The sequence below is a fragment of the Haliotis asinina genome, chromosome 2 (genome assembly GCF_037392515.1).
Source record: "Haliotis asinina isolate JCU_RB_2024 chromosome 2, JCU_Hal_asi_v2, whole genome shotgun sequence".
Taxonomy (NCBI): domain Eukaryota; kingdom Metazoa; phylum Mollusca; class Gastropoda; order Lepetellida; family Haliotidae; genus Haliotis; species Haliotis asinina.
This window is the reverse complement of record NC_090281.1, coordinates 60,092,999-60,115,170: the sequence shown is the minus strand read 5'-3', so window position 1 is coordinate 60,115,170 and position 22,172 is coordinate 60,092,999. Positions and strand designations below refer to the sequence as shown.

The following is a 22,172-nucleotide window of genomic DNA, read 5'->3' as shown; positions in this document are numbered from 1 at the left end:
AAGTTAGTATACTTGAGACAGAAATATTGGTTTTGATTGAATAAGTGTTCAGCAGGTGAGTGACATCTGCTTGCTCTACAGTATCAGGTGATGTGGGTTCATACAACAGTGTTCTAATAGATGAAGCCAATCACAACATGTGATCTCAATGTTTGTTTGGTGCCAGGTAATTGTATGACGTGTGAGAAGTTGGTTAGCATCCGTGTGCAGCATCTCTGACGTCCCACGCTGCAGGTGTGATGCTGGAATCTCAGTCTCCATCAAGATAACAGTGACAGAGATTACTTCAACACACAAACCCTGTGGCAGATCATTGACAGGCTGCTTGCTGCTTTTGTTTCTAAATAATGTGTGTGACGTTATAAAGTTTCCTCACTGGGATGGGCTTTAAAGGGAGGTGGTTGTGTGTTATTAACTTGTGTGGAGGAATTCCTCATTACATGCTGGGGTTCGTCAGAAAATGACTTTCTGCACGATGGGCTTGGGAAAAACAGGTGCGTTTCTTATGTTGCTTAGCAATGATATGCCTGAATTAAACTACTTATTGTAATATTTTGTTTATTACAGGATGAATGTCTTAAAATAATAGTTAGTTTTTCACAGGTGCTGTTATTTTGCAAGGTGTGGAGAACATGTTTTATTTATGATACGGCAACCTGTTAGTCATGGCCAGTTAAGAAATTTTTCAAATTGTGAATATTCTACTTTAATTTGTTCTGGAAGATAGCAGCTAAATGTTGGAACTAGTCTTGCTTTATGTTTTTTCTTAGTTATAAGTTGAGTGGAAAGTAGTCTTCTGGAATAGAGTAGTATCATTTGTATAGCAGCCTGACCATGTACAGGACCTGCCAACTCTTCGGTCAGCCAGGTGAATATGGCGGATACTCTATTAATCAACATAAACCATCAGTGACCTAAGTGGTATCAGGATAATCCTTGTTTCTGCATGTTTGTTTCTGTTTTGAGTAATTGTTGTTTTTTCACTGATTATCATAGCGTAGACTCTGACATTCTGTTCTGTTTCAGACGAGTCTGGTCTCAGCCTCATCTACTCCCGACATGAGGTAAGTGCCTCATTTACCATCCTATCTGATGATGGAACTTGCATTTGTTGGATTTGGTAGCTTTGAAACAGTTAGATATAAGTAGGTTATTTTTATTCATATATACGTGTGAGACAGTATCTTTGAAGGAACATGAAGTATGTAGGTACAGAGGCTGCATATTGATTCCAGTAGCATTGTTGGAAGTGATGAAATACTGTAATGCATTTAGTAGTGTATGGTCTTTGTGAAGGTATTACACCCACTATCCAAAGTACTTCATTACTAATAACGTATTAAATACATTTTTATACAAATGTTCTTTTACAACCTATATGACTAAATTGGTTTTCTAAAAATTTGTAAACCATAAAATGGAAATGGTGTAACATGAACTTAGCACTGTTAAGTTTCTAAGTTGTTTGGGGTAAATGTTTTTTAGTTGTTGTTTAGTTACTTATTGTTGCTTTACATTTACTAATGAAACGTTAATGAGTCTGTTGTTTTAAGACCGCTGTGTAATACATTGAAACAGAGCCGTTTACAGACCATTCTTATTATAAAGAAAAATCATGGACAGTAAAATTTTCTTTTTAGTTAAAAACACTTATTTTACTTATATGCACTATTTCAAACACATCTCACCATAAATGTTTGCTAAGTTGAAAATAAAAGACCTTCAGCTCAGACTTGTGCTGTTGACTGTTGATCACCTGTTCCTCTGTTCCGTAAATTCTCAAGCCCCCAAATGGGTACAGTGTGTGAATCCCATGTCTGGTGTCTCCTGCTCATATGTTGCAGGGATATTGCTGAAAGTGTCATAAAACCTAAGTCACTCACTCACTGTATGCTAAATGTGACATCCATGCATTATACTGTACCATTCCTATTGATGCTATGTGCAGAGAGTGCCATTCAAGGACTTTACCAATGAAGTGCGGGCCACAATGGATGTGCAGAAGTTCCTCAACAACACAGTACTGTTGTTGGACGTCCATCACTCCAACCTGGACGAAATCGTGGACGACATCCTGAAAAAAATGCTGGGCACAGATTCCCCCACCAGCTCCGACCAGGCCAAGTCCTCTCTCTTCACGACTGACTGTGGTAGGTGTTGTTTCAAGTCCTCTCTCTTCATGACTGACTGCAATAGGTGTTGTTTCAAGTCATCCGGCATTCACAAATGGTGTTTCAAAGTAACAGGATACTGGGTCCTGTACGTTTCAGATGTCTGGCCCACTGAAAATTCACAAGAATAATAGAATAAAAGTAACCAGACATTTCAAATTTAACATTTCTTGTAATTGGTTTTGAAATTGTTAACAACCGTAAACTTTATAAACAGCAAACAAGTGTCATGTGTCACATATGACAGCTTCCGTTAAAATCACTGTGAATTATGCATGTAGTCAGACATTGAGACCAGCGGGTTGTAGACTGACATCATATGTGCAACAAATTTGCCAGATTTGTGCAGATGCTATTCATGATCATTGAGGCTTGTAAGGTTGGACCATGCATCTGGTGCTTGTCATCAAACCTCAAACAATCTTTGGGGTATGGCAACATGCCATCATCCAAAGTCATGGTCAATATGCAGTTGAAAAGCTGTGTCAGAAACACAAGGTGTAGTAGTACATATAATTCCTGTGTCCAGTGGGAATGTTTTAGACTAAAATGTCATGGACTGATATAATGACAGAAGTGTATTTAGGGATGTTTGTGTATTGGGCAGTGCACCAGTTGAGTCGGACGATTCAGAGCTCGGTGAAGATTGACGACGGAGGAGGTTTTGACTATGATCAGAACTGGGTCTGTGCCATGTGAGTATTGACACATTGACACCATTAGGGAATCGTTCCACAACTGATTCTAGCGCTACAACAGTTAAAAGTCAGTTAGTTTGGAAGTTGTGATTGTGCTAGTGCAGAGATTAGCTCTGTGGAATGAGCCCAAATCTCTATCAGTTGGACGAGATGATTTTATGTCTCATCAGATTGAGTACAAAACTGACTCCAGGTTGAAGCACTCATAATATCTCTAACATGTTCTGCCAGGTGGATGTTTATGTAGTTCTGTAACTTTCTCAGTGCCTATGTGTCTCACAGTTTCTCCCTGTTACAGCATCTACTTAAAGTCATTTTCTGTTTTACTACCCCAGTCTCCTATGTGTTTCTCACTGTTTTTCTCTGTTATGCATCTGCTTGAAATCACTGCTTGTTTCATAACCCCTAATCTCACTGTTTGCATTTCCCTGTATCATAGTGTGTATCATTCGCTGTATCATGTGTCTCAGTTTTATCTTTCAGTGCTTGTGTTGCAAGACTGCTTTGCTTATGTTTAGAATGTGGCAAGTAGGAAGGTAATAAGACATTGCATCCACTCTTCTGACCACATATAATCTCCCTATCTCCACTCCAGGTGCAGCATCCCCTCCATCAACAAAGGCTATGTGGGCATCGCCCGCCTTGCCACACCCGCCAACTTTGGCATGACGTGCCAGGAGGTGTACTTTGTCATTGTTATCCTCACCCCAACGAAGGAGGTAGGCAGAACCACAGAACCACTGTCACTAGACCAGCATGATAAGCAACTTGTTTCACATTGTAGTGTCCAGTACCAGAGAGGAAACATTGCAGGAACCAGCTGTCATTGTTAAGATTACACAATGTAGTACTTTTATTGGGTTGAGTCCCATGTCGGATTTGAACCCCCACCCTCAGATTGTGGGTACATCAACCCATGGGCCCCAAGGGACCAGTGAACAATGTATTTATTCTTACTGCACACCTCGTTAGTTTTGAACTGTTTTAAGGATGGGTATTGGATCGTACACTTAAGTGAACCTGTGTGAATCAAAAGCTTCAAATCTTGCATCTTGCTGTTTTTCCCGTAGGTATCGTCTTAGTAAAGTCGCCGCAGTGTAATTTCTCTTCTTAGTATTCACAAGGACTAAATTTGAACATTTTGTCAAACTTTATTTATTGGAATGCAAGGCTGATCTTTTTGTAGCCATCCCTAGATTTTGCAGATGACAGAAGAAAAAAAACAGATTTAGATTTATCTCCCTTCCATCAACATGCATTAGCAAACATTGGTAATTTCGGTACATCATACATCAATGTTATTTGAGATAAAGTACAACAACAAAGTACTGAATGAGTTGCCATTGGCAACGGGGTTGCAGTGCACCTTGCTTGTTAAGCAGGGTACATTGACAATAATAGAAGATCCCTCAGCCAGTCAGAAAGCGACATATATGTGTGAGATAAGATAAACCCTGTCTTTCTTAGGTTGTAATTTGTGATATATATCCCAATACCTGGTGCCATAAAGGTGATGATATATGACAAAGCATCACACTTTACAGGGCATGTTTACCTATGAAGAGTGCCCACTGGTGGCAGAACATTGGATGAACAAGATTTCTTCCTATTATCTCGGTGTTATAAGACTATGTTGTTGGTTTCAGAAAGGCACAAAGAATGAGTTGGAGACTGGAAGGACATTTGCAACAATGTTCTCTGACATAGATTTTCGCCTGGAGCTGATGGGGGCGCCGGATGAGGAGCACTTCAAGGGCATCCTGCAGAAAGAGACTCACAAGTTGTCAGAGAAGCAGAAGCAGTCAGAGACAAAGATGGCCGTGTTTGATGGCGAAGAGGAGAAGGTACTGTTTCAGAACAACATAATGCACCATTGCTTGAACATTACAGTGACATTGACAGAAATGTTGCTGTGTTCAGTGCTGTGAAAATATCACTCTGTCAGAACTACTTACTACTTCATGGCTCACCAAAGTTATCTTTATAGTATCTCGTAACATAACACAATAAATAAATTTCTGTGTAAGGACCGTTCATAATTTGTTACTAGGGGAGGTGATGATGATTTATATGGAGTTGCATGTACAATGTGAATGCCCCCCCACCCCCCGCCCCCCGCCCCCTCTAAAATTAATGTTCAAAGTCAGTGCCTGCCTGTCATGTACAAAGTCAATGAAACACCCTCCAGAACATGTGTACAAAATCAATGTCCCACCCCACCTCCCCTCTCTCTCTTTCTCTCTCTCGCGCGCGAGCGCTCATGCACACACACAACACACCATAAATTATGAACAGTCCCTAAAAATATACATTTGGTCAACTTGTGACAGACTGTCCCCCACCTGAGTTTTGTTGAGTCGATGCCTCAGTCCGTTCAAGTTTATCTCTGTTCAAAACACTTGGGTTACCAGTTTGCAGCATTCAGATTTCGTTTTCTTGGGTTATCATATTTGTTTGTGGTTTTTATGTATTTGTGCACCAGCACCAAGTTTATTGTAGAAATGAAAGGATCATTTGATGGATATTATTATAAGTACTGATCTAACTCACACAATGAGAATTAAAAAATAGCAATTGTTACAAATTGATATCTTTGTTATCGAATGACAACTCTTTAAAACATCATGTTTTCCACACACGTTGAAGACATGAAATATTCTATTTATTATATACTTTTAGTTTTCAAAAATTAAATGTAAACTATATTAATCCATAGACATTTGATAAACAAAATCCAAATTCTCCAGATTGTAAACAAAACACTATTAACTACTAGTATTTCATTAGGTGTGCAGATATGACATAGTTAAGGATCTGGTAATATTACCAGATTAAAAATTAAAATCGAGAAAACATAATTTGACTTGACACATGAAATATCCCCTATCAGGAGCTCTCATGATGCCATTAAATTTTCAACTATGTCCTTGATTATTTCCAGCCCAAGATGCGATGTGGGTTCCTCCGTGGCATAAGGGATGACTTGAAGAGACGTCTTCCACATTATTTCTCCGACTACAAGGATGGTATGTTCAAACTTGGAAGGTCCATTTGAATTGGTAGGATACACAATGTATTTACCTCAGTTCCAGGCACTGACTGACCAGCTAGAAACAGCCCAAAGCGCTGATTTGCCAGGCCAACACTTAGAAATGTCACATCAGGTCCATTACTTACAAACAAGGTGCTGGAGGATGGATATTGGACATCATAAAAAGAGTGTATATGTTTCAACTGTTGAATAAAGACAATCGGTATTGCAGGTGTTGCAGACAAAAAAAGCATTCTGAAGACATTGTCGACTACACTGTTCCTGTACTTTGCCTGCATCCTGCCCTGTATTGCCTTCGGTGTGCTCAACTCGGACAACACTCATGAGATCCTGAGTAAGATGCACTGCAACATTTATTGTCATTTTTACTGTCCAAGGTCAAGGTGACTGGAGGTTTACTTTGAAATATTTAAATTCCATGAAATTTTAAGTGATTTCATGTTTTTACCCGATGTTGAAGGTCAAGGTTGCACAATTTGAAGTACACAGCCCTCAACGTTTTGAGCATTTTTTATTTGAATTTAATGGAATTTTTTATATCACCGCATTTCAAATCCTTATGGTCAAGGGAGTAAATTTTCAAAGCTCTCTTATCACTAAGACAGTCGTAAGTTATGTTAATGTATGACAGTACAATCTTGGCACTAAGAGAGCTTTGAAAGTCAAGGCCAAGGTCATTAAACCAGAAATGCTCTTTTGTTATTAATTAGCTTGTTATTAATTCCTAAGCTTTGAGGCTACAATTTCAAGTTCTTCAATATCTTAGACATGTATTATATTCAAAAGAGGTGACTGCACACAAGACAATACAACTTTGTAATCATAAAAGAATAGCATATTATATTGTTTAATCTATTAGTTACATTATCATAACGGGTCGGGTTTTGAGATGGGTACCCATGTCTAAATTTTTACCCATCTATACTGGGTATCCGGGTTACCTGGCTCAGCCCTAGTTGTATAATCCCATGGGAACTGAAAGTGATGTTGACTACGCACCCATCCAGGGTTCTGGTAACATTGATGTGGCACAGTCAGTCTGCATCAGTGTGTAAACTAAGGCAAGTAAAACTGTTCCTTATCATTATTGTTATTGTGATTATGATGTAAGACTGTTTTGTGTTTCAGCGGTGGAGAAGGTGCTGTACTCCCAGATGTTTGGGGGGATACTGTTTGCTGTGTTTGGGGGGACTCCCCAAATTGTGCTGCTGACCACTGCTCCTCTGGCCCTCTACACTAAAAGTATGTTTCTTTGTATACAGTATCTGTAGTTAGTGCTGTAATACAAACAAGCAGGGTCTCTCATTCAAGTTTTTCACCTTTCAGTTGAAGGTTTATGGAATATGTAAAGATCTGGGTTAGAATTGGTCTTCAGCAACCCACTGCTTGTCATATGAGGCGACTAACAGGGTCAGGTGATGAGGCTTGCTGACTTTGTTGACACATGTCATCAAATCACATTTGTGTAGATCAGGGCTTTTGATGTTGATCACTGGATTGTCTGGTCCAGACTCAATAATTTACAGACCCCCACCATATAGCTGGAATATTGCTGAGTGCGGCATTAAACAAGCAAAAATTAGTCTCTGAACACACCGTCATTGAAGTACTTTGATCAAGGTAGGTAATCTAGATTTACCTTAAGCTATGGACCCTGATTTGATTTGTCTCGTTCAGTGCTAACTTTAAGATGTGATCAAATGGTATCATTAGTTATTTACTGTCTTCTTCTCCAGTCATCTACAGCATCTGCGAGGACTTCTCCCTGCCATTCCAGGCCATGTTCTGCTGTGTGGGACTCTGGAACGCTTTCTTCCTTGTCATCTTCTCCGTGTTTGATCTGAGTATCCTCATGCAGTTCTCCACAAGGTAATCTCAGCACGCCAAACCCAGTAGAAATGTCACTCATGACTTGACTCCACACTTCACACTAGAGCTGTCACACCAGAAACTTTACTCAAGGGACTTAAAACTAGTCTTCACATCCAAGACTTCACACTGGATATAAAACAGTTTTTCTCTATTGATTTGACACTGCCTTCCTATTACACTTCCAGGCTAGATGTCAACTGGGAGCAGTGTGGAAAATAGCCATTAGCCCTCTACCACACATCCAGTCAGACCCATAAATTACCCCTGTCACTGGCTCAGTTGCCAGCAAATTTTTATGGGGTCAGTTTGTAAATACATCACTTTTTCCAACTCGTTAAGGAATGATACACTTTCAGATCATGCAAAGTTATGGCCTGATAAGATGTTCATCACATTAGCAATCTTAATTATAAAACTCTTATCAAAGAATTACTAATTGTGAGGTAAACTTAAACACATGCAAAAGCAAATTTTACAAAGCATAACTTGGTGGTCCCTGTTGATTCATTTAGTGTCACTACCATGTGAATGAGAGACACAGGCAAAGTTAGAATGGTCAGTATCTTTGGCAAGAATGCTCTCAACATGTTCTTCATGCAGTTAGCACAGGGGATTGTGAAAAGTAAACATGAGCAACAGCAAATTTAACAAAAACAACTTGGTCACTGAAAGCATTTTTTAGAACAATCATTTTAGCGTTAGTTAAAAGGGTAGGCTGATCTATGAAAGTTACGGCTTGATTGATCATGAACTAATACATACAGCTACTAATACAGCTACCACAACAACAGTATTTCAAAATATCAACCGCAGTCAGAGACACAGTAAAATATATACCCATGAAAAATGGATTGGCCCACAGGACCAGCGATAAAATAAAGTTGTAAGCCCGCCATGTAACTAGCAAGCACTGGGCAGACACTATTTCATACACTGCATAGCTAGCATGACTTGCTATTAAAATTTGGAAACTATTTCACACACAGAGTATGAGTATTGAATTATTATCAGCACAACAATCAGAACAAGGCCTAGGTTGAAAGGTGCCCCCAATAACCCTTGGGGATCTAGGTTAGAATTTGTCCCAACTAAACTCAGCAAATCCAGCCCTATTTGTTTTCGTCCAACACAAAGAATGTGTTATAAAAGTCTTGAAAACTGAAAGAAAATTCTACAACATTTACCAACAATTTAGTTTCCAACACTCCTCCTATGAACCTTGGGATGCAGATATCTCATAGTAATATCATTTCTAAAGGAGATTTGTAAATCTTAGTGCAGCATTATAAGAACAAACATCAAAAGTACAGGTTACCTGATTTAATGTGATTTTGATGGCAGGGGTGTACTTAGTAATTCAGTAGCGGATTTTGTGTAGCGGACAAGGAATGTGTATACTGGAGGATTTGTTTCAGGTCATCTGAGGAGATATTTGCCCTATTCATCTCAATCGCCTTCTCCGTGGATGCCTTCAAGAACTGTGCTAGCAGTAAGCATTATGTCTAAACATTCTCCAAGTTCATCAGTAGCCATATTTTGTATCTTTTTAAAATAACATATAGAGTAAGACTGCCTGTTGCATGCATTGTTTTCTCTCCAATATGCATGTGTTAAGAAAGTCCAAATTTTGTTCCATATTTTCAGATTTTGAGCAGTACTACTCTGTTCCTGCATGTTTCGCCAGCAGCAGCAGCAGCAACAACTCTGACAACTCTGCTCTTGTCAATATTACCACTGCCACCACAGTCGTCAACAACACTGTCACCACCACTGCCACATCCGTAACAACCACCATTGCAAGCAACATGACCACCACACTGGGTGATCTGACCCAGAATGCAGCAGAGGAAGTGTGTCGGAGAGACATCAGCATGTTGTATCTTGTGTTGCTATTCGGAACTGTCTGGATTGGTGTCACACTCTTCAACTTTAAAAACACGTACGTGCAATGATCAAGATATGATTTTTATATACTAGGTTGGTTCCTTATTTCCCAGCCACTCAGTCCATCATTAGAGGTAAACATGCTTATCAACATGTATTGTTACTCATGGTATCAGTTACTGTATTGTATGGTCCAGACTTGATCATTTGCAGGTCACTGTAATTAAGTTGTAGACTGCAGCATTAGACAAACTTAAACTGTCTAGGTCATCAGGCGTGTGTCCTTTGAGTTACATGTGTGTCATGTTTTCCTCCAGCCCCTACCTGACGTCAGGTAAACGAGAGCTTCTGGCCGACTACTCTTTACCTGTCGCTGTCATCATCATGGCGTTCTTCGGCGCTTACGTCTTCAGGGATGTCAACAGTGAGTACCAGCATCATGCAGGGTTAACACAAGACAATGCCACACACCAATGGAAATTTTCAGCAAACAGCAAACACATTTCAATGTCAGCCACCAGTTGTTAGGTAAAACCTATGCTTCTACATGCCTTGGACAGGAATGTGTGACTTCTGATAGCACTACAACCAACAACTGAAATTTTCATCACCTGTTCAGCTATAGTTTTTTAATGACAATACGGATATGTCCAGTGAAGGATGATACTCACCCAGACACAGCTACTGCCAATCAGACCTCACACATGACTCTACGTGCTCATCACTGCATCACTCATCAGTTCTGGTTGCTATGGACATCGCATGATGTAGATGATATAGAGGGACTATTATATCATAATACAATTATATCATAACTATTATCTGATTTCAGTGGGTGTCAGTTTTAACTCTGAGAGTGAGTCTGGAATTTTCAAGCTGGTGGCACTGGATGAACTTTCAGTTGGCGCCATCTTCGGTGCAATGGGTCTTGGCTTTTGTCTCTCCCTCCTCTTCTTCATGGACCAGAATATATCTGCTGCCCTGGTCAATGCACCACAAAATAAGTGAGTAAACAGCAGCTCCTCTTCAACACACTGCAGAACATACAAGTAAACATACCAGCCCCATCATCACCACACTACAGGCCAGGGACTTGTTTCACGGAGCAGCCTTTACTAAGAACTAAGGTTAACCTTTACTCCCCTTCTATAACATTGCACTAAGGTTACCTTAGTGACTTGTGAAAGGGGGCACAGGCAAGTGCACCTCCTCAACACACCAAAATTAACACAGGTCCAGCCCCTTCATCACCTTAAACCACTAGGGAAAGACACCTGTCCATTGTTCTTGCAAGTGTTTTATTAGCATAAGTGATTATCTGACCTAAGGCAATTATTCCAATTTAAAAACAATAAAATTGTACTTATTTTGATAATCTTCATCATGCTTTATACTTTACACACATATTAAATAAGTGTGCCCTTGTGGTGTAAGCTGTATAATCACCCCCACTATGGTAGTTATTGAAATAACTACATTTTTAGGGTGATTGACTTAGACATACCACAGACCTAACAGGTAAACATTCCTAGTACACTTCAACTCACCACTTACATACTATACAAAACCAGACCTACCTAGTAAACCTTCCAAAACTCAACATTCCACAGATAATGTACACAGTGAAGTTAGTGAAGATTGTTGTCTATGTTTCTGACTTGCCAGTAGTATCGTATATCTGCACTTGATGTCTACAGAATGAAGAAAGGCACAGCGTATCACTGGGACCTGCTGGTGATTGCTGCTGTGAACGCGGCCCTGTCCCTGGTGTGTTTCCCGTGGGTGCATGCCGCCCTGCCCCACAGCCCCCTGCATGTGCTGGCTCTGGCTGATGTGGAGGAAAGAGTGGAACAAGGCCACATCTCACGAATGTAAGTCTGTCTGTTAACATCAGGTTTCATCAATGTACAACTGTATCAAGGGCACATCATTTATATAAAACTCCATTAATGTCACACCATCTTCTCACCATTTCTGATGGGACATTTCAGGGACATTATATCACATCTCTGTTAGCTCTACAAAGGTTGACCCGTGAAGATCCAGGGTAGAATAGGTCTTCAGCCTCCCATTCTTGCCACAAAAGGCGGCTGTGCTTGTCGTAAGAGGCAACTAATGGGATTGGGTGGTCATACTGACTGACTTGGTTGACACATTTCATCTGTTCCCAATTGATGCTCACGCTGTTGATCAGTGGATTTTCTGGCCCAAGCTCGATTATTTACCGACTTTTGCCATATCATAAGCTGGAATATTGCTGAGTGCGGCATAACTATTAAGACTAAACTCACTTACTCTACAAAGGTTCTGCATGGAATGAACCATCCTGATTAATCACTAGTGGTAGCTGTTGATATTAGAAAATGTATGAAGTACATCATTTACTTAACCTAAGTCAATCCAGTTTTGTTCATGCTATGCGATACTGAGATCTTCTAAGGAGCTGGGATCTAAATTGTGATGTTTCAGTATTGTGAGGGTTCGAGAAACTCGACTCACCGCCATCTTTTCCCACATCCTGATCGGCCTAAGTCTGCTGTTTATGCCAGTGTTGGCATACATCCCAACTCCTGTCCTGTACGGCCTCTTCCTGTATGTGGCCGTCACTGCTCTCTATGGCAACCAGATGTTTGAGAGAGTCATGCTCTTCTTTACAGAGCAGGTTAGTCCAGATTTCAAGAGACTAGTGGTATACAGGGATTTCTGTTGCCAATTACTCGGCAGTTTTGTATGTGACATCAGCCTGTAAATAATCAATACCATACACTGTGATTGATGTCAACATTGATCCATGTTAATTTTGGTTAAACTGACACACAATCCACCAGTCACCATACCTGACCATCCAATCCATCTGCCCCTAAGCATCAGTTGTTAGGGTCTATAATCTGGGCTCCAGATACCTTAGATACAGGTCACTTTAGCGGCCGCTTCAAAACACCATGTAGATGTTGAAGGAAGATTTCCCTGACTGGCAGAATTTAGGCTTTATCAAACCTAAGGCAAAAGTGTTTGTTTTTCAAAAGAAGCATGAAAAGAAGCATCAATGATCTTAAAAATCTCTGACTGGTTTAAATTAGATGTAGATTTACATAGATTAACAAGAGGGAATGTTTGATAATTATGTAAATTGTTTTCTTAAAATTGCAACAAATCATGCATCGAATTATCAATCGATGGCAATTAGTGAATCAGCGATAGCAAATTAATTGATGCATTGATAGAGTTTGTGACTATTGATGAATTAGGAATTGACTTTCATTGCAAAATAACATAAGTACCAGATATGTTCACACTGATTTAGAGTTATCTGCCCTTTCATTAAGTTCAGGTTTTTACTGTTTTCTTAATGCGAGTTTCAAGTTGCTTTTCAATTATTACAAGAGACTGAAACTACTTTGGCTTGTTTATATTTCATTGAAACTATTCAATCTTTTGGGAAATGTATTCAAATGAGGCAATTAAATATGGAAAAACCTATTGCAATAGTTGGTTGCAATTAGGGATATTTCAATAAACTGTCACTATCACAATAGTTGTTTTCTCCTCAATAGTAATCCCTAATGTTTACAGTTTATACTGTTAAGCAGATTGTCCTTGACCATTTCTTTTAATCCATGTCATACTTTCTAGATCTTACCTCAAGCTGATCTCTGGCCACTTTCATTTTTCATCATCTATTTAATGTTTTAAGATTTGGGAAGAAAGTCTTCAGCATAGAAATACTTTGACATCCTGGCAACAGGTATATCATGCACATTTCTTCCTGTATTGGGCTGGCTAGGCACATGAGGTACATGTTGACTTCTTGTACTTCACAGGCTGCCTACCCGCCCTATCACTACATCCGGCGGGTACCCCAGCGCAAGATGCACATCTTCACCCTCACACAGTTGTTCCAGCTAGCTGTCCTGTGTGGCTTTGGTTTCTCCGATTATCCATACCTCAAGATGTTCTTTCCTGTCCTCATCTTCTTCCTTATACCCATCAGGTAATATATAGCCATACTCCCTACCCCAAGATGGCCTTATACCCACCAGGTAATATATAGCTATACTCCCCACCCCAAGATGGCCTTATACCCATCAGGTGATATGTAGCTGTGCTTCCCTGCCCCAAGATGTCCTATTACCCATCAGGTAATATATAGCTATACTACCTATCCCAAGATATCCTTATGCCCTTCAGGTAATATATAGCTATACTACCTACCTGAAGATGTCCTCATGCCCATCAGGTAATATATAGCTATACTCCCTACTCCAAGATGGCCTTATACCCATCAGGTAACATATAGCACACTTCTTACCTGAAGATGTCCTTATTCCTACTAGGTAATACATAGCTCTACTCCCTGCCTCAAGATGTCCTTATGCCCTTTAGGTAATACATAGCTATACTCCCTATCTCAAATGTCCTTACACTCACTAGGTAATACATAGCTCTACTCCTTACCTCAAGATGTCATTAAATTAATTCAGTACTTTTGCTAGCACACAATAGGTGACAACTGGAGTCATGAACTTGCTTCACAATTCTCTTTTGCGAGTGTGTATTTATTTTCTGTTTGCATTTTTTCTTTTCAGACACAAGATTATACCCAAGCTGATTGATGCCAAGTACTTAAATGCTATGGATGGCCACTAGTAATATGATCTGGCTATGCAGATTCAAAGTGTGTGATCAAAGACTTGGGTGCGATGTGATCAAAGATACAGGTGATGTGATGAAAGACATGGGGGTGATGTAATCAAAGATACAGATGTGATGTGATCAGACACAAGGGTGTGATGTGATCAGAGATACACACATTTGATGACAGAACGTTGATGACGGAACTGGACTTGTAATTAGGAGAGTTTGAAGAACTCCACATTGACTGGTATTAACTTGGTGCCTTTCATTAATGTCCTATCAAATGGACCACCTACTGCTCATGTATACATCTGTTCAAGGCTTCAAACAGAGACTGGGTAAAATGGAAAACTGTTATTGTGGTAAACACAACCAAACTCTACAACTAGATCACTACTGGTACTTGTGCTGAGAAGTTTAATAGATTGCAGTTTTGATAGTAAACATCTATAATTGTGTTGGTAGGCAACATCAGTGATAGGCTCATTCAGTCTGTGATTTCTGTTCTGTGTTTCACAGTCAACACATGGAATGTTTTGTAGTGTATTGTTGACCAGTTTCCAGTGTGATTCATATATTGTTATGTTTTTTAAACTAAAATAGTTTTAAGCTAGGCATGCCATTGGACTGCAGTAATATTGAGTGCTAGCTGAACTGTAGTGCTGGTGTTTAATGCTCAAGTTTGTCCTTGCGATCATGTTTTGTATCAATATAGACCTGATTTTACTCAATGTAGTCACAGATTTTATCAGTTGGTTGTTACTGAGCCAGATATTTTGTACATTCAGAATATGTAACATATATGATGAAGCATATTTTTTGTAACCCTAAAATCTTAAAACATATCTTTAAAATGCTCTAAGTTTTTAATGTTATCTTTTATAATCAGATATGATGTATTGTGGTTCGTATAACGTGATGTATGTGATGTATATACATGATGTACATAGTCTACTTGTTGTTTGTACTGTTTCATGCAGAACTGGTTCAATGCCATGTTGTAAGTGTGATACACATTCATTCTATCAGATTTCACACCCTTGTTGACTACTTTCCTGTTGAGATAGTGTTTGATTTTAACTGGTTATGCAACAATGTGTTTTTAATGGGCTGTTTTTGTATGTGTTTTATTACTGTGTACTTGTGTGGTCTGATGGTGTGTGGATTTGTTGTGCAAGCCAGAAGAATACTCAGTTTCAGGCTGCATGCATCCTTCTGCAGGGTTTCATGCATCTGTCAGCAGGTTTCTGTGCATCCATCAGATGGGACTCCATGCATCCTTCTGCATTGCTGCCATATATCCGTTAGCAGGGATTCAATGCATCATTTTGCAGGGGTTTTATGCATCCCTCTGTAAGGTTTCATGCATCCTTCAGCAGGGCCCATGCATTCTTCTAGAAAGTTCCATACATCTTTCTGCAGGGTTCCGTCCCTCTTTCTGCAGGGGTTCCATGCATCCTTCTGCAGGGTTCCACAGAAAGATATGGTGGCTAGTCAACATGATCCATCTGCCCAAAGCAATCTTAGTTCTACAACAGTTGAGTCTATGTATGTGAGTTTTTGAGTTAAGCTCACCTTAGTCCTCAAATGACTTTGGGCACATTTACTAAGGTTGATTTAGGCAAGTAGAATAAGATCTTCAAGTTCCCTGTAAGCACCAAAGACATTGTAGTTGTAACTGAGATTGCTCTGTGCAGGTGGGCCCAGTACTGAGACCTACTAAAATCAGCTCACAAAGAAAATTTCTTTGACACGGTTGATCAATGTACATAGCAGTTGACACGTGTTTCCAGTATCTCCAGTACATTTGTTTTGCCTTAATTGTTGACTCTTCATCCTGATCTGTCTTCTAGTTGACTTGCATGGCAGTGCAGTAGAGACGTATGGTGTATTATACAAGACTGTCAGACAATAAAATACATGGAATTGACTCTGTCTCTGTGTAGTGTCAGTTTAAGGACTTATACAAGACTGTCACAGACAATAAAAGACTGGGTAAAAGAATTCACTCATCTCCGTGACGTCTGCTGCATGCATGCTGCACCTCTTGGAGGCCCATCCCATCAAATGATTCTCTGTCGAAACAGAGGCCAGCTTCTTACAAACACCATTAACAACCCTATCATTAGGGTACTTTGCTCTCTGAAACAATGGCAGATTTTTAATAGAAGTCCCAAGTGCAATGGTGAATCTCATGACGTAACAGACAAGATGGACAATGGTGAAGCTCATGACGTACCAGGCAAGATGGACAATGGTGAAGCTCATGACCTACCAGACAGACAAGACCACCAATTGTGAAACTCATGACGTATTAGACAGCTAGTGTGTGATAGACATCAGTACGGAACAGACAGTACGAGCAATAGGGAATCTCTTCACATACCACTCAGCTAGTGCGTTACAGACTTCAATCGGGCAAGTATCTTGCACGCAGCTCGGCAGTTTATAAAAAAATAGATGTAAATGGAAAATATGCATTACAAATACTTTGTTTGGTAGCAGTAACTGACAGTCGACTCGTTCAGTTTGGATGAACAGTATAATTGTGATAAAAATTAGCAAAATGTATACTCATACATATGCTAAATGATACAGTTCAGGTAGTAGCCTTAAAATATCCCTCGCTTATTGTTTTGCACGGTGTTTTCCCCTGACCTTATTGGAGTCAACGCGTTGTTATAAGAGGAAATACGGTACGTGGAATAACGACATCCACTTGCCCAGGGCACAACTGTATGTATATACCAAATTTTATAAATAGTATTTGGCCATTGGCCATTGGTCAGTTTTACGTGCTGGAGGGGTATTAGTATCCTCTCTACGTCAGAACAGAGGCCATGTTGCCTTCAGAATACGGTGATAGCATAGGGCACGGTTCAGGCATTACCTGTAAAGTTACATTTACAGAACAGTTTATGCAGAAATGAGAACTCCGGAAATTAATACCACCATCATCAGAATATACATTCAAACTGCTGTCCAGCAAACACAAGCATTATTGTTTTTATCTCAAGTTCCAATTGCTGTCTAGTATGCATACCACAGGGGCTTGTATCTTTCAAAAGTTATACGCTACGAATCATCGCAAACAGCTACCTCCGCAATTTCACGCCAAAATCATGGATCACCCAATGATCCGACTGTGACCATTTATAGCTCATTTTGTAGGGAAATCATCTGGCTTTCGATCCGTTGGCCTCGATGGGGCCTTAAAAATATTTTACGCGGTAACATGTAACTTTGATCGAGGAGGGGGTGGTTTCCTCGTTACATCCCTTTCCTTTTATATAGTACTAGGGTAGGGTCTATACATCTATATGTCTTTCGAACGCCGTTTCAAAGCGATACAAGCCCCTGTGATATTGATCACCAGAAGCGAATGATGCCTTTTGTAACTTCCGGCAGAATTAAACGCCGGTTCAACCGTTACAATGCAGTGACAGAAAGGGACACTGAAAACAATTGTGGGAAAGACTTGACACGCATAAAAGTACGAAATATTATCACTGTGCTGAATTTCACATGCACGCTTTTCAGTGACTAACTAGTCACGGAAACATACGTATAAAATGTCTAGTTTGTGGCCTAATCTGGTTGCTGGGATGTAAGTTAGATGCATATTTTTATATATAGCATTACCACTCCTTCAATTATCCATACGCATGACATTAAGGCTTCGTCTCCCAGCAAGATGCAAGTCTCCTAACCTGACCACCACATCCGTTTGGTCGATTTACCATGATGCAAGTCTCCCAGCCTGACCTCCATATCCGTTTGGTCGACTTACTGTGATGCTAGTCTTCCAGCCTCACCACCACATCCGTTTGCATCTCATCGAGTCGACAACGCGGATCTGGTAGCCAGACTGGTAGACTTGAATCACAGTGAGCTGACCAACCACGGTGTATCGCCCGATGTATTTGCCCTGGACGCCTTTCGGCTGTTGATAAAATCCCGACGCATGGCGTATAACAATACTCATTCCAGTCACCTGAAGCACTGCATTGAATAAATCTGAAATCATCAGTTGGAAAAGTCAGTTTCTATATAGTCTCACTGGTTTCAGACAAAACAGATCTTGTTTCAGAATTCAACTGGTGGGTCTATTTATATTTCACTTTTCTTGATTTAAATCCAAGAATAGACAGCGGGTCAACCGACGCAACACGCTGACAGTTGCGGTTTATGTCGCAACCGACAAAATTTCAGCCATATAGCAGACCAAATCTGCATACACGGGCATTTTAAGTACAAAGCTTCAATGATCTGAAGAGTTTTTAAAGCCTATTTGATCATTACATTATCACTGACATACACAAAATGACACAGCACCAACTTCAAAAAGCTATTTGCTTTGCAGAGTTACAATTTATGGTACAAGTCAATTTCCGTCAAGCAGTTGACGATGAGATGTTCACTCACGCGGGAAAATAGACCTTTCAGATTTCTCGTTTCATCGTGTGAATTCCTTGCAGGCACAAATATATCTGAACACATATAATTACATTGAAGCATGTAGGGGTGAAAGACGACCGTGATCACGGTGACCTTAAAGCGGATTGTGAAACCAGGCTATCTGAAATGGTTTATTGGTCCGGAGTGCTCAGTGTCCGCCACCTGATCACGAGCAACACACAAGACGAAAGCTGTAAGTCCGGTTGTATGAATTGTTGTTTCGTTTCTCTTTCCTTCTAATTCTCCATCAACCCTATTGTTAAACTGCCCATTCTTTTCGAGTTTATTTATATGCTGACATTGGTCCGCGTGGTGACTGCACACTGAAGTTTGTGAAAGCTGTGCAAGATGGATGGATGAACACCGCTGCGCAGACAGGACCACCATGACTGGTTGGCCGTTTAACACCGCACTCAGGAATATTCCAGCTATATGACGGCGGTCTATACATAATCGAGTCAGCGCCAGACAATCCAGTGATTAATAGCATGAGCATCAATCCAATGGGATGCGATTATACCAAGTAAGCGAGCCTGACCATTTGATCCCGTTACTAGCCTGTTACTACAAGCATGGGTTACTGAAGATCAGTTCTAATCAGGATCTTCACGGGTACCTCACCAGGAACTTAGGCAACTGGAAACTTCGAACGCAAGTCAAACAGGAAATATATGCCATTGTTTTACAATACAACAATAGTCCAAACTAACATGGTGTCACAATGATTTCACTGGCTGCATTAATCTCACACGTCCGTCAATTTCCTAAACAAAATGGGTTGTTCCTGTTTCCAGTTGTAACACCACAGTAACCCATGTGTCGGCCCATGAAGATCTCACCCGTGAAGGTCCCCGGATTGAATAGACCTTCAGCAACCCATGCTTGCCATAAAAGGCGACTATGCTTGTCGTAAGAGGCGACTAACGGGATTGGGTGGTCAGGCTCGGTGACTTGGTTGACACATGTCATCGGTTCCCAATTGGGCAGATCGATGTTCATGTTGTTGATCACTGGATTGTCTGGTCCAGACTCGATTATTTACAGACCGCCGCCATATAGCTGAAATATTGCTGAGTGCGGCGTAAAACTAAACTCACTCACTCGTTCCATGATGATCGGCTTCTACCACCTCTCGGCTTCTTGAAACTCACTTTCCTCGCAATGTTCATTAACCAATACATGTCGGATTAAACTAAAGTGGCGCTACCTCCAGTGTCAATAATGAATCTGAGGGGCGGCGGGGTAGCCTAGTGGTTAAAATGTAGGCTCATAACGCAGAAGGCCCGGGTTCGAATCCCCACATGGGTACAATGTGTGAAGTACTTTTTTAGTTTGCAGTCATGGAGCAGTCTTGTGTGGATGTTGACCTGACGTGCCTCTTTATGTAGGCCTTCCACAAGCTTATACAACCAGAGTGTTCTTTCTCCACTCCACGAGTTTATTCGCCGGTTCCATCCTACAACACAAATACCCACATTTTAAACGTTATTCTCCCATTTTTCACTCTATTAGTTATATATGCTAATTTCATAAATAAAATGTATACTTAAGTTTATTTATAATTACCTTCCACATGATTGTTGGTCCTGACCGACTGGTTGAACACGGACCAGCTTGTGACGGTGAAGGTGCTGCTGTTTATCCATTGACTGCTGAAATACCCACACACAGTCTTTAGAGCTGGAGTTGTTGCCTTCTACAGGCAAACACTGGCCTGATGTGACTTGGCGGAAAATACGCTAGAGCCATCAATTTCTTGATGAACTTGTGAATGCCTTAGTCGGTCTTGTAGGACTTCTGTAAAGAATGATCAGACAATAAAGCAACGTAATGTGACGTGATCGATAATGATACTATGTGAAGTACAAGGTATAAATATTTTCCTGCAGATCAAATTCTTGACATTTTCTCCAGATGGCCTTGGTGAAGTGAAATACACAGCCGTGTACTTTCACATTTGGCAACACTCTGTCTATGGCCAACCAGGTAGTTGACTCGAAGTCCATCGTCACAGCTCTCATGGCAGGAGGGTGTGGCAGGGATTCCAGGAGTCGTCGGAAAATCTTCACGTAATCCACCTTCCTCCTCCGGTACATAACAGCGAAGAAAAGCGGCATCATCTTCGTTTGCTGTCCAACTTTCAAGAAGGCATGCACTGACATTAGCAGGTAGAACGGGTCCATAACGACCTCGAAAGCCCCATCTACAAACCAATGCTGTGCAAGAGAAAGATGGGATAGTTGCCTTTGAGTAGCAAACAGAAAATGACGCTCTCCCTTCACAACTATGTCTCCACAAAAGAAGTCGTCAAGCAGAAAATCTTCAACGACCGGAAATTAAAATAAAGGTATAATTTATACATATAGCTATATATATATGTGTGTGTGTGTGTGTGTGTGTGTGTGTGTGTGTGTGTGTGTGTGTGTGTGTGTGTGTGTGTGTGTGTGCGTTATATCACTATTCCATAATAATACTTTAAAATACTTTACTTTAACATTAAAAATACCTACCTCAAAACCTAGATCCTTGGGATATTTAGGACGAATCTTCTCCCGACATATATTTGCAATCCTTGCCAAATGGTCCGGGTCTCTCCTGGAACTATGTTGTCGCCTACAACCTCGTCCGTCACCCTTTCAGCTATGGAGCGTCCAGACTCCTGAAGATTGCCCATGACAGCTTCCTTCACCTGAAGAAAAGTACAAGAACAATTACAATAAACACAGAGATGAACAATGAATCGATCAGTTATGGCTTAATTAGTACACATCTTATTCTGTAATCACTTGTTAAACAGTAATTAACGAACCAGTTAGAGGATAAGTGGTCATTACCTTCATCTTAACTTGTGCCTCTTGAATTGTACCAGGCTCTATGGGATTGGAGTGTGATGAAGAGCCATTAGTAAATGTGCCTTGGTCCTGAATTACAATTGCAAGGCACTTTATCTTCTTCCCACGTTGACTGCAACGCCAGTACACCTTCTGACCTCTTGAGGACTAAAATTAAAATACAATAAACTTGCTAAATATTACATAATATTATATGTTTACCTCATTACATTACACAATATACACAATATACAGTCTCATCTTTGTCTTCTTCCATGGAGAGTTCGATTGATTGCTCTGCAAAATCTGTGAGTTCGTCAGCATCACCACATTCCACATGCATATGAGAACTGTCCAGTTCAGCAACAGAACTTCCTACAGTGACCGAGAATCTTCCAACTTCGAGCTGAATTGCCGAGTTGGAGCATCTGCAGCATGTGAAGTAAAGTCAGACCCACTTCTTTGTCAGTAGTTCTTTGTCTTAACAACTGAAATGCCTAGGCATTATTACTGACAGTCTCATTTACTCGGAAACTGATACAACAATGTAAATCCATACAATTAGAATAAA

General features: G+C 40.4%; 2 protein-coding genes across 5 annotated transcripts in view; one reads left to right on the top strand and one right to left on the bottom strand.

The window, feature by feature from the left end:
* LOC137274042 (solute carrier family 4 member 11-like) overlaps positions 1 to 16,245 on the top strand; it is a 54,097-nt gene extending 37,852 nt beyond the window's left edge. For all 4 annotated transcript variants that reach the window (XM_067807006.1, XM_067807005.1, XM_067807007.1 and 1 more), the window contains 17 exons: positions 1,027 to 1,064; positions 1,949 to 2,150; positions 2,779 to 2,866; positions 3,465 to 3,588; positions 4,516 to 4,713; positions 5,811 to 5,895; positions 6,133 to 6,255; positions 7,050 to 7,163; positions 7,658 to 7,790; positions 9,209 to 9,282; positions 9,438 to 9,732; positions 9,995 to 10,101; positions 10,510 to 10,681; positions 11,375 to 11,548; positions 12,147 to 12,339; positions 13,499 to 13,668; positions 14,264 to 16,245. In XM_067807006.1, coding sequence (XP_067663107.1) covers positions 1,027 to 1,064; positions 1,949 to 2,150; positions 2,779 to 2,866; positions 3,465 to 3,588; positions 4,516 to 4,713; positions 5,811 to 5,895; positions 6,133 to 6,255; positions 7,050 to 7,163; positions 7,658 to 7,790; positions 9,209 to 9,282; positions 9,438 to 9,732; positions 9,995 to 10,101; positions 10,510 to 10,681; positions 11,375 to 11,548; positions 12,147 to 12,339; positions 13,499 to 13,668; positions 14,264 to 14,324 — 2,351 coding nt within the window. In that variant the 3' untranslated portion in view covers positions 14,325 to 16,245. The remainder of the gene's footprint in view (positions 1 to 1,026; positions 1,065 to 1,948; positions 2,151 to 2,778; positions 2,867 to 3,464; positions 3,589 to 4,515; positions 4,714 to 5,810; positions 5,896 to 6,132; positions 6,256 to 7,049; positions 7,164 to 7,657; positions 7,791 to 9,208; positions 9,283 to 9,437; positions 9,733 to 9,994; positions 10,102 to 10,509; positions 10,682 to 11,374; positions 11,549 to 12,146; positions 12,340 to 13,498; positions 13,669 to 14,263) is intronic.
* A 4,378-nt stretch (positions 16,246 to 20,623) lies between these two features.
* On the bottom strand, positions 20,624 to 21,828 carry LOC137271926 (uncharacterized). The gene is made up of 3 exons (XM_067804308.1): positions 21,824 to 21,828; positions 21,281 to 21,383; positions 20,624 to 20,986 (listed from the first exon to the last, which is right to left on the bottom strand). The coding sequence occupies exons 1-3, from the start codon at positions 21,826 to 21,828 to the stop codon at positions 20,624 to 20,626; spliced, it is 471 nt and encodes a 156-aa protein (XP_067660409.1).
* Between the last annotated feature and the right edge of the window lie 344 nt (positions 21,829 to 22,172).